Genomic DNA, 16,023 nt, shown 5'->3' with positions numbered 1-16,023 from the left:
AACCTCAGGCAGTATCTTTGTTCTGCTAAAAGCAGGGAACCAAAGGCTGTATTTCAAGAGGAGGCAAAGTTCCTTATAGCCTACTTACTATTATTAGATATTTAAAGTTCTCCTATATCACCACCCTATTGGAAGACCTCAAACCATTTTAAGGACCTTATTTTAGCCTCTTGGTGAAAGAGGCAAGAGGCTAATTTTTAGATACTGGAACAGACTTAAAATTCATATCCTTGAGTTTTCCTTATCAGACTTTGCTAGAACTGACAATGGATTTTTTCAGTCCCAGGCATTAATTGCAAGTCAGAGTTTTCCAGATCCCCTTGCTGTCCTTGTGTGTGTGTGTGTGCTTGGTTGGTAGCCATTTGTGCCAGGTTTTGACAAAGTGAGTATGTGTTGGCTTTTCATCTCTGGGGAAGGCAGGGTTAAAGAAAATGTCCTAAAGACTAATTAGTTGGTGAAAGTATGGCAGCAGCAGGAAGGAGGAGGGGCAATGGTGGAAGGAGATGGTGGCTGCTCCCCTGCTTTGAGATAAAAGAGTCTGAAGCCCAGGGAATCCAGAAGAAACACCATGTGGGCTGGCAGCTCCTGAGGCTGACTGTCATTCAACACACAGAGCCTAGTGCCAAGGGATACCTTCTCCAGGAGAGAGATGATTGAGTGTTGCTAAATGGGGCCACGAGGTGTTAATTGCTAAAAACTGTAGAAATTCAAATTTAAGGAGCCAGTACCTACTAGTGTAGAATGACTCTACCAGACAGAAGCCTGTCTATGTCCTGTGAATGAAGAATATAGAGTGTTGGATGGGGCAGACTTGAGGCTCTGAACAAGGCTTTCACCACCTTATCCCAGACTTCTCATAACCCTCTGCTCCCAAACAGCACATGGTGACACAAATGCAGAACCAGGAACACAAGGAGGATACCAGCAACACCTTAAAGGTTACATAAGTTGTAGCAGCACCTCTTTGTAGGACTTTTCCTCTCCCAGGCCTCTTCATGATCCCAGGCCAGACTCCAGACTATGGCAGTATGGCTGTGGACAAGCACATCTATGCAGCTCTTATTTGTCCTTTTTATTAATTGGAAGCCTAAGTGGTAACAGGAGCCAGAACTACATGGGTGTACGGTTTAGGCAGTGCCACTGCCTCAGGGATTACATGTGTAACCTCTTCAGAATAAAAGCCCAGACACATGAGACTGCAAACACACTATGGAGCAGTAAATATGGAATATTAAACAGCCAGGAATCAAGTGTTAATATAATGCTGGGATTTTAAAAAGCCTCAGCTGGAGCCCTGAGAATGACAACAGATTGTTCCTCACTCTCTTTCAATTTGTCCAGGTCTTCCTTACTGTGGGAAGACTGTTTACACCCTTGCTATACCCACTGCTGTATTTGAGTTACTGGCAAGTTTTGGCCAGGTGACAAACTCAGTGAGCACTGAATCATGCCTCAGCAAACATCAGCTCTGTCTCTATCAGAGCTTATCTGCATTGGAGCAAAACTGTCCTCCAAGCTGGGAGCAGGGCTGGGCAGGAATGGGAAGGGCAGCACTGATACTCAGCATTTTTAAATGTCATTTCTGGCACTAATAGGGAGTTAAGGGAACAAAACCCATGCCTGGACAGCACATGCTGATAGATTTAACTTGGTGGCTCCTCTGACAAGGCTTTGTGGAGTAGCCCTCTGAGCATCTGGCTGTGAGAGGTTCCTGTAGCACAACTATCATGTGAGTAATAATCCCATGTGGTTTAATAGCCCAAAACAAGCTGTCTGGTTTGCCTCTCTTACCTTCTAGTCTGTTCTTCCAGTTTATGCTTGTGCTGGGACCATAACAAATCTTACATTCCCCAGCCAGTGACAGAAATCATACATAGACAGAAAATTATTGAGTCACCAGACCTGATGGGAGCCACGTTTTTAGCCCTGGATAAGAAACCTGACACAACACAACACAGGGCTTGTGCAGTCTTGGGTGGAAACTCTCCATGGTGTATGTGGAATATGCTCTGTCCACATAAAAGGTTAAAGATCTGTAGCTCACTTGGGACATATTGCTTTAAAAACATGGATAAACTTAGGAACGTTTCTGAGCTAAGGAAGATGAGATATTTTTGTTTTTTGTTTTGTTTTTTGTTTCTTTGTGTGGAGTTTTTTGGGTTTTTTTTATTTTTAAAGCCAGCTAACCAAATTGGGAAAAGTGACTTTTTTAATCCTTGACAAGAAAATCTACAGTGGAATGAGGAAAGTTTTCCTCAAGTGTCAGTACAGTGTCATACCCAAGATTAGCTTTTCTCACCTCTAGAGGCACAGGACAACTGCATACACAGATTGAGTGAAGACCTGTACATTTGGCCCTCTACAGAGTCCTCTGATCCTAGTGTTGTGGTTGAGGTGTCCACCCTCCTACAGGCAAAATCCCTGTGTCAGCCCCAGAGACTCAGCTCTGACAGAATCTAGTCTGAGAGATGTTCTTACAACATGAGATGGGCCTCTTCAGCCTGAATCTGTGTGTGTGTTTTTGTTCTATGCTATTTTGGGAATAAGCAACTGATAACAAGCAAATGCTTTCATCTGCTGGAGTAACAGTGTTCTCAAGCATTAAAAATATGGTTTGTACTAACTGTCCAGTGGGGAGGAAAAAAAATCAAGGCTCTTAATTCCAGAAGACAGGTTAACTTGTGGGGGAAGGAGGCAGAAACTCTTAAGTCTTTTGCTGTCAGAAAGAAACTCATGCTGCAAGTATTCAGTCAATTAGGCTGATTTGTAGCAGCCTTGCTATAAATCCTCTTTCATTCAGAGGCAAGTTAAGCTCTTTGATGAAACATGGCATTCCAAGGAATTTCAGTAGGTTCTCACACATCTAACCATAGCAAAGTTATCTGTAGTGACACACCATCTGAGAATGACATGGTATGTTCAATTCTACAACATTACAGCTAATGTATCTGAAAAAAGGGAGGCCTGCAAAAAGCCTTTCAGCCCACTGTTGCAGATTAGCCTTCTTCTTGCATGCTACATTTGTTCAGCCTATTAGTAAATTAGAAACAGATTTTCTAAATCAGTTCTAGATACAAAAACAGTTGAGAGAGACAACTATGCAGCAAACGACCACTCAACCCAGAAACACAACTGTTTTGCCAAAGAAATGCATCACTCCTTACAGGTGTTAAATCAGTTTAAAGGCAGCATGTCTTATGGGGGCACCTGTGTAACATGACCAGAGGCAGAACCATTTGTTCCCCTGGAAGTGGGATCTTTCCCACTCCTTTGCCCCAGAAGGGGATGACAGCAGAGCTGTGACCCTGTCCCATGCCCAGCTGTGCCACCCAGTGACTCACCCTGCTGAGCTGGTCCAGGAGTCTTTGGTTCTGCTCGGAGAGTTCCTGCACAGCGCGCGTCTTCTCGCGGTCGGCTTCGCGCAGGTGCACCTGCTGCTTCTCCAGCTCGTCCTGCAGCTGCTTCACGTCGCTCTCCAGCTCGGACACTCTGCCTTCCCACTCACCCTCCTTGTTCTCAAATCGCCGCCGCAGTTCGTGCTTCTCTTGTTCCAGGTGCTAAATGATGGGGGACAAGAGGTTAGGAAGGGAGGGAAGAAAGGTGAATGTCTCCTTCTTCTCATCTATGCGAGGGCTAAAACCTTGTGCAGGAAAGAGGACGGTGCTAGAGCGTGACTGCCACGGAGACGGCAATTCCACACCAGAGCAGGTCACTGGCACTAAAGCCATTTTCCATTTCCAGCAATTGGCTTGTCCTTGGCCATTGGAGTTCAGCACATTGGATTTTTACTGAAATAACTGCCAAAGGAGTAAAGTAGGCTGCGTGTCAATAGGCAGAATATATAGGTCAGACAGAGCCATTGATTTAGCAGAGGCCAGCTTAACTCCAAAGCAGTATTTCAGTGGTCAGTGGCATAATTCTTTTAAAATTACCTTTATACTCAAAATACACAAACTGCTGGTGAGGAATGTAGATGAGGCATCCTTGTTGTCATTTGGGTCTCATGAACAACAGTTGAATCATCTATCCATTTGTTCCTTCTATTCCTGACCTAATTAGTTGTCTGAGAGTTTGATAGTGCACAGTAACTCCATTGTTTGATGCAGTCCACTCTGGAATGGCAATGGATGCAATGAACTGGTTGCTATAGACATTATGTACATGCATGTTCTGGGTTCAGGTCTCTTTCTGGAGACTCTGCTTCGCTTTGGATTGGCTGGAAATGAGGGACAGCACAAACCCGGTGAAACTTTTGCATGTTTTAAAGCCCTCAGTTAAATGAGGGCTTGATTGAAACAGAGCTGCAAATCAGGTCAAAGCAGATTTATGTTGTGCCCATTTGAAAGAATTCCTGCTCCAAAACTCTGAGCTTGAATTTCCCCTGGTGACTGAAGACACATTTACTTTCAGAACAGTCACAGATTGGGGACATGGGCACATCCCAGGATTAGCAGGGAAACCTGAAAAATAGGAGTCCTCTCCTTGCTGGTTGTCCTCTGATCCCCAGAATAATCTCCTGCTACTCTCTATCAGATTCTCCAGTCTTTAAGGAATGTGTCTTAGAAAAGAACAGAAACCCACTGGGCCAAACACTGGTAGCACTTGCTTATTTCTCCCAGGTGAATTGTTCCCTGGTGAACAATTCCCATGGCACTTCTGATAGGAGGGAAAAATAAACCTGCTAGGTGGAAAAGAAAATTGCACTGCATTTATGTGAAGTGGCTTTTTATTGCTTGTTAGAAACACAGGCTGTGAGGGGGCTGCTTCCCCTGGGTGCCTATTGCTGATGACACACAGCCTCCCTGGCAGGGTCCCTGTCACCTTCCTGAGCAGGTCTGAATGTCACAACCCTCCAGTACCTCTCCAGCCCTCTGGCCTGTGTATTGCTCATTCCCCACCTTTTTTTTGCTCTGCCATGCAGATGCCATGTTTTCTCTTTCTTCAACTGATCCCCAGATCCTTTTCTATGCTCCTTCCAGCTCAGTGTAGCAGTTGATTGTGCCCTTCCAAATCTTTCTGAAAATTCCAGACATTCATGAATAACCCTTAAATATGAGGGAAAGCTGATTAAAAACAGTGGCCCATAGTAGAGGATTTCCCCATGTTTTAGACACTAAAAGAGTGAGCATCCTTGCAAAAGAGAGCTTAGCAGTAATATAAGTATTTTAATGCAATAGGTAGGCATGAGATCCCAGCACCTGGCCCATGACAACCATTGCAAAGAAATCTTGTTTGTAGTCCAAGTGTGGCTGGAGCAGCCACAATTTCACTTTCAGAATGACACTGAAAATTCTGTCTTTTATAGCTCTGCCTCTTTCACTGCTAGGCAACGTTTAGAAAGATCCAGGGCCTTCTCTAAATGGAAAGTGGAACTTCAGCCTGCTGAGAAGCAGCACTGCAGCTGAAGTGCCCCAGACACCTAAATGTGATTTAGAAGCCACTGATAAGCCTTGCCAATCATTTAAAAAGCATTTTAGTCCTTCACTACAAAAGAAAATCTCCATTACATGCAGCTCCAATAAAAGGCCATCACAAAAGCTGGTATTAGAAGGATTTGAAGAATATCAAGTTTATTCTGTTGGGACAGATAAACCAGAACAGAGCAGTGGGGCACGGAGAGGCTGTTGCAGAGAGGAGGAGAACCCAGATGAGTTGACTGGTACCTCCTGCTTCTGCCAGCAGCCAGCCCTCCTGGCCTGCCCTCACCCCAGCACCTGCAGGGCTGCAGGTCTGGAGAGGAGATTTCTGCACGTAGTGCTGAGAGGGCAAACTGCTGTCCTCAGTAGGGGAATTTCTTGTTTCCTGAGTGTCTCTCCATTCACCAGCTGTTCATTGATTTTTACACAGAATTGCTTTCTAGAAGGTGTTTTCTGGAAACAGCTTATCTTCAACTTAACTGAGCTGGGCTGGTCCTCTTCTGAAGAGATGAAAGGGGGAGTTTCCCAGCTGATAAAGAGGGTTCATTCTGTGAAACGCTTGGACACAGCAGGCTCCTCTGTGTCAGAGGAACAGCAGTATTAACTGTTTTAATCCCTTACAGGGGATAAAACTGCCTAGGATCACATATCAGAATTTATTACAGAACTTCAGTTTCATGATTAGAAATGAATTTAAATTCAGGCTGTGAAATGAAAGGTTTGCCAGAGTAGGTGCATGTCAGGAATGCTGTACCTCAGCAATGAACCCACAAAACTAGAATATATTTAATCTTGAAGCAAAGCACCCAACAAACAGACCAGTAGCTTGGCTGTTGTGAAATGGAGAGGCTTCACTGAGCCCTTGTAACCAATTCTGAACTGTGGACTGGGAGAAAATATTTCCTTCTAAGTGCTACTTAAATATCATTATATCAGGTTGTCATCAAGGATCTCATCTGAGACTTTGCTTCTTGTCACCATCAGAAAGTTCTCAGCACAGGGAAGGAGGGAACAGCCGTGCGTCCTTCCTCTGTGCTCCTCTGAAATCGAAAAGCTTATTGTGAAATTTTATTCACTTCAGTGGCAACAGGAGGAGGCCAAGATTTAATCTGCAGAGACTGGGATTATCAAGCTTGTGTTTCAGAATATTAATATTGAAATTTGGGGGTTTTTTGTGTGAAGCAGCACTGGGTTAAATTTGCCAAACCCAGTGGGAAAAAAATGACCCTGAAGTAGATAACACTAACTCCTCTCAAATGGGTAGCCTGGAAAATAGCAATCAATTCTTTCACTGTGAAGTTAGGGTGATAGTAATGGGATGAAAATATGCAAACAGTTGGTTGTGTTTACAATCTCTTCATTTACCCTCTGAATGGGCCTGCGAGAGCGGAGGTAAACATTTGTGGGATGTTATTTAAAGTACTATAACGTCATGGTTTCTCCCCTCTCCTTTTCACCTCTACATTTTGCAAACAGTGAGTGGTATTTGAGGCTCCTGAACTCCCTGAGAGGCATCTTGGTGGGTACCTAAACTTGTGCATTTTTCCTTTAATGGTAGGAAAGATTCTACTCCAACTCCTAAGGAAAACCATGTCAGCACAACACCACATACGTCTGTTCTTGCTTAAAGATCAACCTGGAAACATTCAGTCTGGCAAATTTTAATACTCTGGGAAATTCTAATCTGATAAACAAAGCTACTAAGCAATAATTTGAGCAAATGTCACCTTCACTATTCTATTAGAATAGCAAAGGCAGAGAGATTCCCATGCAAAGAGGAAGGGATCAGCTGGGGTAAAATGACAAGTTTAATAACAGAGAGGAATTTTTGTCAGGAGAACAAAGGGCATACAGTAATTTCACAAATCCTCTTGAACTTGAGAAATGTTAAGTCTGTGAGTAAGGAACACAGGAATATGCAGGACTGTGCAGAAAGGACTGATCTAGGGCTGTGACTTGATATGTGAATGTTAATCCAGCACTGTTCAAACTCTCTTCAGAAAGGTGAGAGAGGCTCTTCTCAACCTTCTAAGCAGCATTACTTATTGGAAGAAATACAATCTCAAGAGTACCTGTGAGGAAGACTGAATAATAGTGGCTCTCTCACAACTGTGCAAGAGTTGTTGCAAAAAAAGCTGCCTGCACAGGTCTTTTTCTTTGTAATAGCTCTATTCTATCTTTAAAAAATCAATAAATAGCTCAATCCCCCGAGTTCCTGGCAAGCAGCTCTCTCCACATACCTGTAGGCATTTTTCAGAGCAAACAGCTAACAGCGATGTATCATTAGAGCTAATCTCCTGCCATGCCTAATGCCTGAGCTGCAACAGCTTAAGCAGAAGGGTCACATATGCTCTGTAGCTCAGTACCTGCTGCGCAAATTTAACTTCAGAGGTATTTCTGTGACAAGATGAGCCGCGCACATCTCTCCCAGGTGGTCCTGAGGCAGAAAAGCCCGCCCAGGATCCTCCGGAGCGCGGTGCTACAGCCCGGTCCCGGCCCCAGACGCCGGCTCTCGGCCGGGGGGAGCGGGAGAGAACGGCAGCTTTGCCTCCCCCAGGCCTCGCAGGCATTGCTCAGACCCATTCTTTCCCGTCACGGCCACAGCGAGTCCCGTGGGCTGCTCGGCAGGGCCCGCGCCCGCCGCCCGCCCCCGGCGCTCGCCGGAGAAGGGGCCGCGCTGCGCGGGGAGAGCCCGCGGGCCGGGGCCGGGGCCGGAACCGGGGCCGGGCGGAGCGCGGCGGGGCCTCACCTCCAGCTTGTCGGTGAGCTCCTTGTGCATCCTCTCGTACTGCCGGCTCATGTCCTGGTTGCGTTCCAGCAGCGCCTTGCCCAGCCGCGCCGCCAGCACCAGGTCCTTCTCCTTCTGCCGGATCAGCGAGAGCAGCTCGGGGTCGCGGGCGGCGGCGGCGGGCGGCGGCTCCGGCGGCTCCCCGGCGGCGGCCAGCAGCGCCAGCTCCTCCTCCAGGGCCAGCTCCAGGGCGGCGGCCCCGGGCGGCTCCATGCCGCCGGCGCTGTCCGCCTCCGCCGGTGCTGACCCGGCGGCGGGCAGGCGCAGGCACGGCGCCGACATGGCCCTGCGCGCCGCCGCCGCTCCGCTGCGCCCCCCGCGCCCGGCCCGCGGCTGCGGCGGCTGGGCGGGGAGCGCCGCCGCCCCCGGCCCCCGCCCCCCGGCGCCGGGCCCCGGCAGCGCACCGCCACCGCCGCGGCCACCGGCACCGCGCCCGGCCGGCGCGGGGCAAACCGGGTCCTGCTGCTCCTGCTGCCGCGGGAAGCTCTCGCCCCTTCTGCCGCAGGCCCAGGCCAAAAATCCCCCCAAAACATCGGGGAAGCCCGACAAGGGAACTTGGCACCCCCGAGGGGCGCAGCGCGTTCTCCCCGCTCGCCGCCCGCTCCCCCAGAGCTCTAGCGGGGCTCTTTTGGTTGCCAGAGCAGCTCTCGGGATCTTTGTGCTCGGTAGTTCACCCGAAGAGCTGACTACAGCTTCCAAGAGCCACCGGGGCTTGCTTTCAATTTCAGATTGTTTGGGATGTTCTCGGGTAACATTTGTCCTGAAGGTACCCTCAGTGAACGTTGGGAATTGTAGTCAGTTTAGCTCCCAGCATTATTCCCTCTATTAGGGGCAGGACTGGTTGGGGTTTCAGTTTTGGTTTTGTTGATTTTCTGTCTCCTTAGATCTCGGTACAGGAGGGAGGCTGAGGCAGAATACAGCAGCATAAACCTGAATATTGTCATGTTTGCTAAGACTCTATTCCCTCAATTTCTGATTATACTTTAACTTCAAGCAAGGCTTTAATAGTGATCACACAAAAACATTATAAAGGAAACTTGTTCTTTTGATTCCTACATTTTGCAGAAAGGAATTATGAGTTATACATCTTTTTTCTTTGTACACTGCTTTCTTGGGGCTTGCTTTCCTTTCCTTCACTTAGACCATGTTCATCTGTATGCAACAGCCCCAACACATCAGTCCAAGGATGTTTCTGGCTGGGGCAGTTGGTACTGATGCAGTTTTCAAGCCTCCTGTCAGACCCAGCGCCCTGGAGAGCTGCTGATAATTCATAGCAGTTAGAACATGTGGGAATGCAAACTTCCCTCTGGCCATCTGCCACTGGGACTTGGCCTTTTGTGGGGGTACACCCCAAGAGCCCAGCTTGGGGGACCTGTTGATCCTTGGCCTTTTTCCTGGCAGCATCAGTTAACAGCAGTGCTGCTTTTTGTAATGTGAGCACTACTCTCCAAGGACTGGGCAGATTCTGGTGCCTTGTGCTGCCAGCACATGTCCCACCACGGTAACTGCTGTAACTGCTGTCCCTTATGACCATTGTGATTTCTTTTGCGCTGGTGACCCAGAGGTGACACTTCCTTTATCTCACAGCAATTCCCCCAGGCACTGACTTTTCCAGTCCTTTTGTCCTTTCAGTTCCACGGATGCTAACATTGCTGAAAAGAGGGATTCACCATAAGGTGAGATGGTTTGGACAATATTGGCCCTTTTAAAAGAAGCCCAGTCCCAAGAGGAGCTGTGATTGCACAGATTTGATCATCGCTATTTAAACACAGGAGGGCGTTTAATATTTAAACTGATTGTGAGCACCTTCTGCTGGAAGTGCCTACTACAGCAAAGCAAGCCTTCTGGTGTGATTAATGAAATCCATTGTGGCATTAATTTTCATCTCTAATGCTTCCTTCAGTGTATAAAACAAAAAGAGATTATACTGAGATGGTTTTAATCTCCCAAACAAAGCCTGAGACAAACTCCATTGCTGCAGCTGTTAGGATAGGGATGAAGAAAAGCTATTGCTTAGATGGAGAGGAAAAAGCACATATAAATCAGTGAAATGTATTGTAAATATGCCACCATCTTAGTCAGGCATCTATACAAGCTTAATGTGCTTTTGGGGACGATTGACAGCAAAACATAACTGTGTTATCTGGAGTAACCCTGGATTAAAGCTTTGTTTATAGCACAACATGTTATTGACTTCCACTTAAAAAAAAAATCCATTGTCCTGTGAATTTAATTATTGGTTTGGCTTTTTAGAAATATGTTACTGCTTCTAAAACTCCTTTGTATGTTACTTTGTTAGTATTTTATTTTATATATGTCATCCCAATCAAATACCTATGAAAAACTGTTAAGAATATTACAATGAAGTTTCTCTACAGTGAAGTAGTGGCATTATCTATTAGGATCCTAAAATGTATTTCAGCTGAGAGCTGGGACAGTTGCTGCCCATAGGAGGACACCAACTCCCATTTCTGCTCTTCTTGCCCTGCTTCAGCTTGGTTATGTCCTCTGGAGAACTTCAGCCCAGAAAACAGAAAAACTAGTTATTGGAAACAAGTCAAACAGGAGGTTGTTTTGTTTTAACTGCACTGCTGAAGCCTGGTGTGAGACTTCACTCCTCAGGTACTGAAATAGTGAGTTGTTCTTGTGGAGATTTAGACCAGGCATTTCAAGAACTGGTGCTCTTGCAACACAGAAGGCTCCTGTGTGTACAGAACAAATGATCTTTCAGCCTGGAAATCACTCCAGGGATGGCCCTTTCTGAAAATGAAAAAAGGCCAGGCTGACTCAAGCACACAGAGAACCAAGAGCAAGTGACTGATGCCAGTGATGTCATCACAGAACACAGAAATGTCACCTTGCCCAGGACATATGAATATGTCCCATTGTGATATTAGCAAACAAGGGTGAAAATAAAGTATAGCTTATAAGAGTCTTTGTAAGGGGGTCAGTCATTCTTTCCTCACTCAAATCAAAATCACAAAGGTCTGTATAAATAGAAAGCAAAAGGTTCTATTCTTATGGGGCAAAAGGATGGCACAGACCTTGCCTCTAAGTAATTTTTTTCCCTTTTTGCTTTTATCCATTCCACAAGTACTGAATCCAGTAAATAAGCCATGGGGAGGGTTGGAGAACTTGACCCAAGGAGCTATCCAGGGCAACCTGCCAGTGCAATTCCCTCTGCTAAACAGGTTCCTAAGAGCAAGATACTGAAACAGGCAATCCAGCTTAAACTGTGGATGCAGCAATGGGTATTGTCCCTCCCAGAAGGTCAAGGAGAGGTGAACTCTAAGATGTGCAGGCTCTTCAAGCCCAGTGTCAAGTATATTGTTAAATTTGATGCTTTGAAATCTGTATTCTGCCTTGCAGGGATTTCACTGGTTGGTCTGTTCACAAAGGAAGTGTGGCAGAAGGTCTAGACCTTTGGTGGTTACACCAGCAAATGCTGGAGCATGAAGGACTGTATGACTTGAGCAGGACAAAGCATTTTTCACACATCAGAATAGCCACAAATCCAATAAATGTCCAAGTGCTTCAATCAATACCTTCACCTCAGCTGTGAGGGCAGCACTTAGATAACAGGCACTGCAAGGGATCATCCTTTTTTGTTTAGAGTAAGGGGAGAAAAAGATGTGTTTTGGGAAAGCCACAGCCAGACCTGTAAAAGTAGGTTATTGTCCTGTGCTTTTAAAGCCAACTGTGGTGAGAAAGGAATTCCCATCAACATCCTTAATCTTCCTCCCAGTGGGCTGACAGACTTCCAGGGGAGGCAGCACAAACTATCAGGTTTCTTTTGCCATTCTCTCTCTCTCTCCCTCCCTGCCCCACTCCCCTCTTTCTGAAGGATTGATTGCTTTAGTCTTCTGTCTGTTTTCCTGCACTTTATTTCTGACAAATATTTTACTTTTTTCTGGTTGTTTGTGTACCTCTGTGCCAAGGTGTTACAGCCACAGCCTACTCTGCTAAAAGAGGTGCAGGCAGCCCTCAAGAGAATGCAGTTACCCTAATGAATAATTAAAGGCCATATGTGTCTTGCTTGCAAAACAGGCCAGAACTGCAAAGCCAGAGATAAGATTCATGTGTGACCTTTCTTTCTCTTTGCTTCTGCAATGTCCAAAGCTATCCAGAATGTGTGTGCCCAGTTTTTCCCTGATGCTGAGTAGAGGAAATACAAGATGGGAAGCTGTATTTGCAAAGCTTGGTAAGAGTGAAAAAAACAGAGACTTATTGTTAAACAAAAGGGAAAGAAAAGCTGTTATAGTGTTATCCAAGCAAGATGTAGTAAAATAAAAGACCATCCTAATTTTTCTCAAGGCTCAGTATCTCCACAGAATTTCTAACAAGTTTGTTTTTTCCCAGGGTTATCAATATCACGTCAGGTAGAGCAGAAAGACCACTCATCCACCATGGTGACTCATAGCATTGAACTCAGGGGAAACAGCCCTTGACTGCTAAGGGGGTAAAGCATGGCCTGGATGACCAAGGACAGAGCCAACACCATGCTGTGCTCACCCTGCCTATGTGTAAGGAACAAGGGGTGCAAAGGGAAAAGAACAGGGGATCAGCTTGACTTGTAATATGGCACATAGGAGTTAGAGATATAACTATTTTGTACTATAGGTTTTAGTCTCTGTGAGTTGTAAAGTTTGGAAGCATTCTGTAACAGTCTCTCCAAAAGTGCTGGGAACAAGCAGAACTACTCTGGACCTGGAGGAGTTGTATGGCCAATTTTTCAGGCCAGCTTGCTCTGTTTGGGGCACCCTACTAGCATCCTACCAACAATTTGACTTTGGTTCACGCCTGGCCCTGATCTGACACACATGCTGCCTTGCACCTGAGGCTTCCTTTTGGCTTACCATGCTCCAGGGAGACTCTGGACACAGGATCCAAGCTGGCTTCTTCTTAGTGGAACAATCTTCCAACACTTACGCCAAGAGGGCTCCCATCCTCACACTGCTGGGATTGCAGTGTGCCTTTGGCAGTGTGTGACAGGCTGCTGGAGCTACTCAGAGAGTTGGAGAAGCTGCAGAGAAACAAAAAATGTCTCAGGGACATGGTGAGCACAACAGGGTGCAGAGCAGAGCTGGGCTGGGGACGTGCAGGGTGGCACTGCACACTCACATGAGAGGTGAGGAGTCTGAGTGCTCCCACACAAACCCAGCCATGGGCTGGCTGTTTCTGCAGCCCACAGGAGGAGTAACGACAGAATGGTTCCATGGGGAGATGTACATCTACATCTAGACTGGTGCTGTGGTTTTTTTAATGAACCTGGTGCTTTCAGCAGTGTGTGTGAGTTCTCCCTCTTGATTCTTACCACATGACAGTGTTTGCCAAGCCTCTGTGGAACAAACACTCCTATTAAGAATTAAAATACTTTTAATTAAAACTGAGAGAGCTGTTCTTGCTTGTATTTCTTTACAGCAAGCCCCTAGGTCCTAAAATTATCTGTCATGGTGTGGGCCATGGAATTCTGCAAACATTAAATGATTGGACAAGACTGTGCTTTGTTGTAGGGAAAAATATTTGTTCACTATGATCTCGCTCTGCTTTTTAGGGATATACTGTGATTTGTAATGACTTGTTTTAGGAATGTTGGTCTTTGATCTGGCATTACTGGATTGTAATTGACCACGTTGACACAAAGCAATGTGGGGTTTAATGCAGACTCTTTCACTCACTGTTGTGGTCAATTATTTCATGATAATGGCAACTCTGCCAGGTATTTTTGCTTCATTGAGCAATTATGTTGTTATGGAAACTGGTATTCTATAAATTATCTGAAGAGAGGCCTGATTCACTTCATGGGAGCAAGAAATTTTAAAGTAAAAAGTACAGGATAACAAGGTATTTTATTAGCTGTATACTTATTTGTGTAATTACTTATCCTTAGAGCTGTTAACTCCTTGGTGCAAATACCAGCACCTTCCTGTCCCTGCAGGATCTGCTCCATGTGCACATCATTAGAAACCAGACAATCCTGCCCAGGGGGAAGCATCCTGGGTATGTGCAGCACAGAAGCTTTCAGAGGAGCTTGTGCAGCACCCATTACCTATGAGAGTAATCCCCTTTCGTGCCCTGAGCTGTTTCCTCAGCACTTTCCAAGAGCACGAACTACGATAAACATGTGGGTGGAAAACCATTGAACAGAAGTAATTAAGTTGCTCCTGGTGAGCTAAAGCTCATTCTACATGGATGAGGAGCCCTGCATTAGCTTGAGGTTGTGCTATTCCCCAGCATCTTTCTCCTTTTTCACGCTTTCAAACTGTGATTTCCTCTGGTTCTTTTTAACAACTGAGTTACTAAAAAGAACTCTGTCAACTTTTACGTGCTCAGCTCACAGGACAAGGGGACACACTGTCTCCCTGGGCCCCAGGAGTGCTCTGCATGGTCAGGAGAAATAACCTCTCCTCCTCTTGGCTCTGGAGGCACCTGGGAATCTGAATTTGCTATGTCAGTCTGGCCGTGGAGAGACCTGCAAGTACCAGGGAACCACTTTCCAGATGATGTTTCCCTGAGTAGTGGGGTTTAATTTGGGAGGCAGTAATCAACCTTGTGATAAAAATAGTCAAGTCTTAATTTCTCCAGAAAAATGGAAATCCTGTGTCTTCTCATCCTAGTTGCTGGTTTCTAAATCCCCTTCAGTTTTGTCAGCACCCTTCCGTTTCACAGAATGGTGAGTTGCCAGACTGGTGTATCATCTCCCTGGGGTCTGCTGCCCACGCTCAGGTATTCAAATTCAAAATAGCAGACTTTGTAAGAGTGCAGGACAGCTTCGGCTGGCAGAGAAAGATTTGGGTTTCTTACAAATGTGGTTACATGTTGGTGTATGAAAACAATTCACAATGAAATGGAACTTGCTGTGAGTGATTTCCATTTTAAGCTCATGTTATGTATAGGAGTTTTCAAGAGAAAAAGAATTGCCAAATAATAGCTAAGACACACTGTTGAATTATGGGTATTGCTTTCTGTTGTTTAATTACTTGCAGACTGCACTATTCTGTTGGAAAGGCAACAGCAGAACACTTTTCATCTGGCAAAATTATTTCTGTAGAATTAAAAAGCAAATTATTTTCCATCACTTGTACTGCTCAGAAAACCAATGTATCTTTTTTTGCCCCATTTGGGGACTTGAATTACAAACAAAAGCAGGATGTAGAAAGCTTCTTTATTTTCTTGTTTTCTGCAAGCATAAGAACTCCTCTGTGCAGCACCGTGCACAGATCCCTGGATGTGGCACATGGCATACACTTTTGGAGAGGAAGCAAAACCAGACCTTTCCTAAAACTACACACCATCCTCCCTGTACTGTCTGTTTTCCACGGAGTCCAAAGCTCTTCACTGAAATTATAATGAGGCAACTCTTGGGGTGACATTGTCCTGTAATCCCTGTTCCCCTTTCACAGAGGGATACGGAGAAGCCAAGGCAGTAACTTGCCAACAGCCCCAATCCCAAGGCCTGCAAATCTCATGATTGAGTTGTGACCTACAGTCTTAACCCTTAGATGCAGTTTCTCTTCAAGAGCCAAGTCATAAAAAGAAAACAAGAGTTCCTGTCAATATCTCTTTGCAATGACTACACTGCTTGGTTTTTGAGTCAGACTCCCAAGGATCAAGGAAGGAGCCACTGTAACACAGCTGAAGTCATAAATATATAACCGTGATGGTATAAAACAGATGAACAGAACAAGAGCAAGAGAAAAGGCTGAAGCTCCAGAGGGCTTGAGATCAAAACACAAGAAACGTGAAAAACATGAAAGAGATTGGTCTTAAATACTAGAAAGGACCAATGGAGAGCATGAATCTGTATTACAGTAATTT

General features: G+C 45.6%; 1 protein-coding gene across 1 annotated transcript in view; it reads right to left on the bottom strand.

The window, feature by feature from the left end:
- Nucleotides 1-8,502, bottom strand: part of BICDL1 (BICD family like cargo adaptor 1) — a 49,255-nt gene extending 40,753 nt beyond the window's left edge. The window contains exons 1-2 of the mRNA XM_056504603.1: nt 8,167-8,502; nt 3,342-3,557 (exon numbers count right to left, since the gene is read on the bottom strand). Coding sequence (XP_056360578.1) covers nt 3,342-3,557; nt 8,167-8,487 — 537 coding nt within the window. The 5' untranslated portion in view covers nt 8,488-8,502. The remainder of the gene's footprint in view (nt 1-3,341; nt 3,558-8,166) is intronic.
- Between the last annotated feature and the right edge of the window lie 7,521 nt (nt 8,503-16,023).

Source organism: Oenanthe melanoleuca, chromosome 15 (genome assembly GCF_029582105.1).
Source record: "Oenanthe melanoleuca isolate GR-GAL-2019-014 chromosome 15, OMel1.0, whole genome shotgun sequence".
Lineage (NCBI taxonomy): Eukaryota > Metazoa > Chordata > Aves > Passeriformes > Muscicapidae > Oenanthe > Oenanthe melanoleuca.
This window is presented reverse-complemented; position numbering and strand designations above follow the sequence as displayed.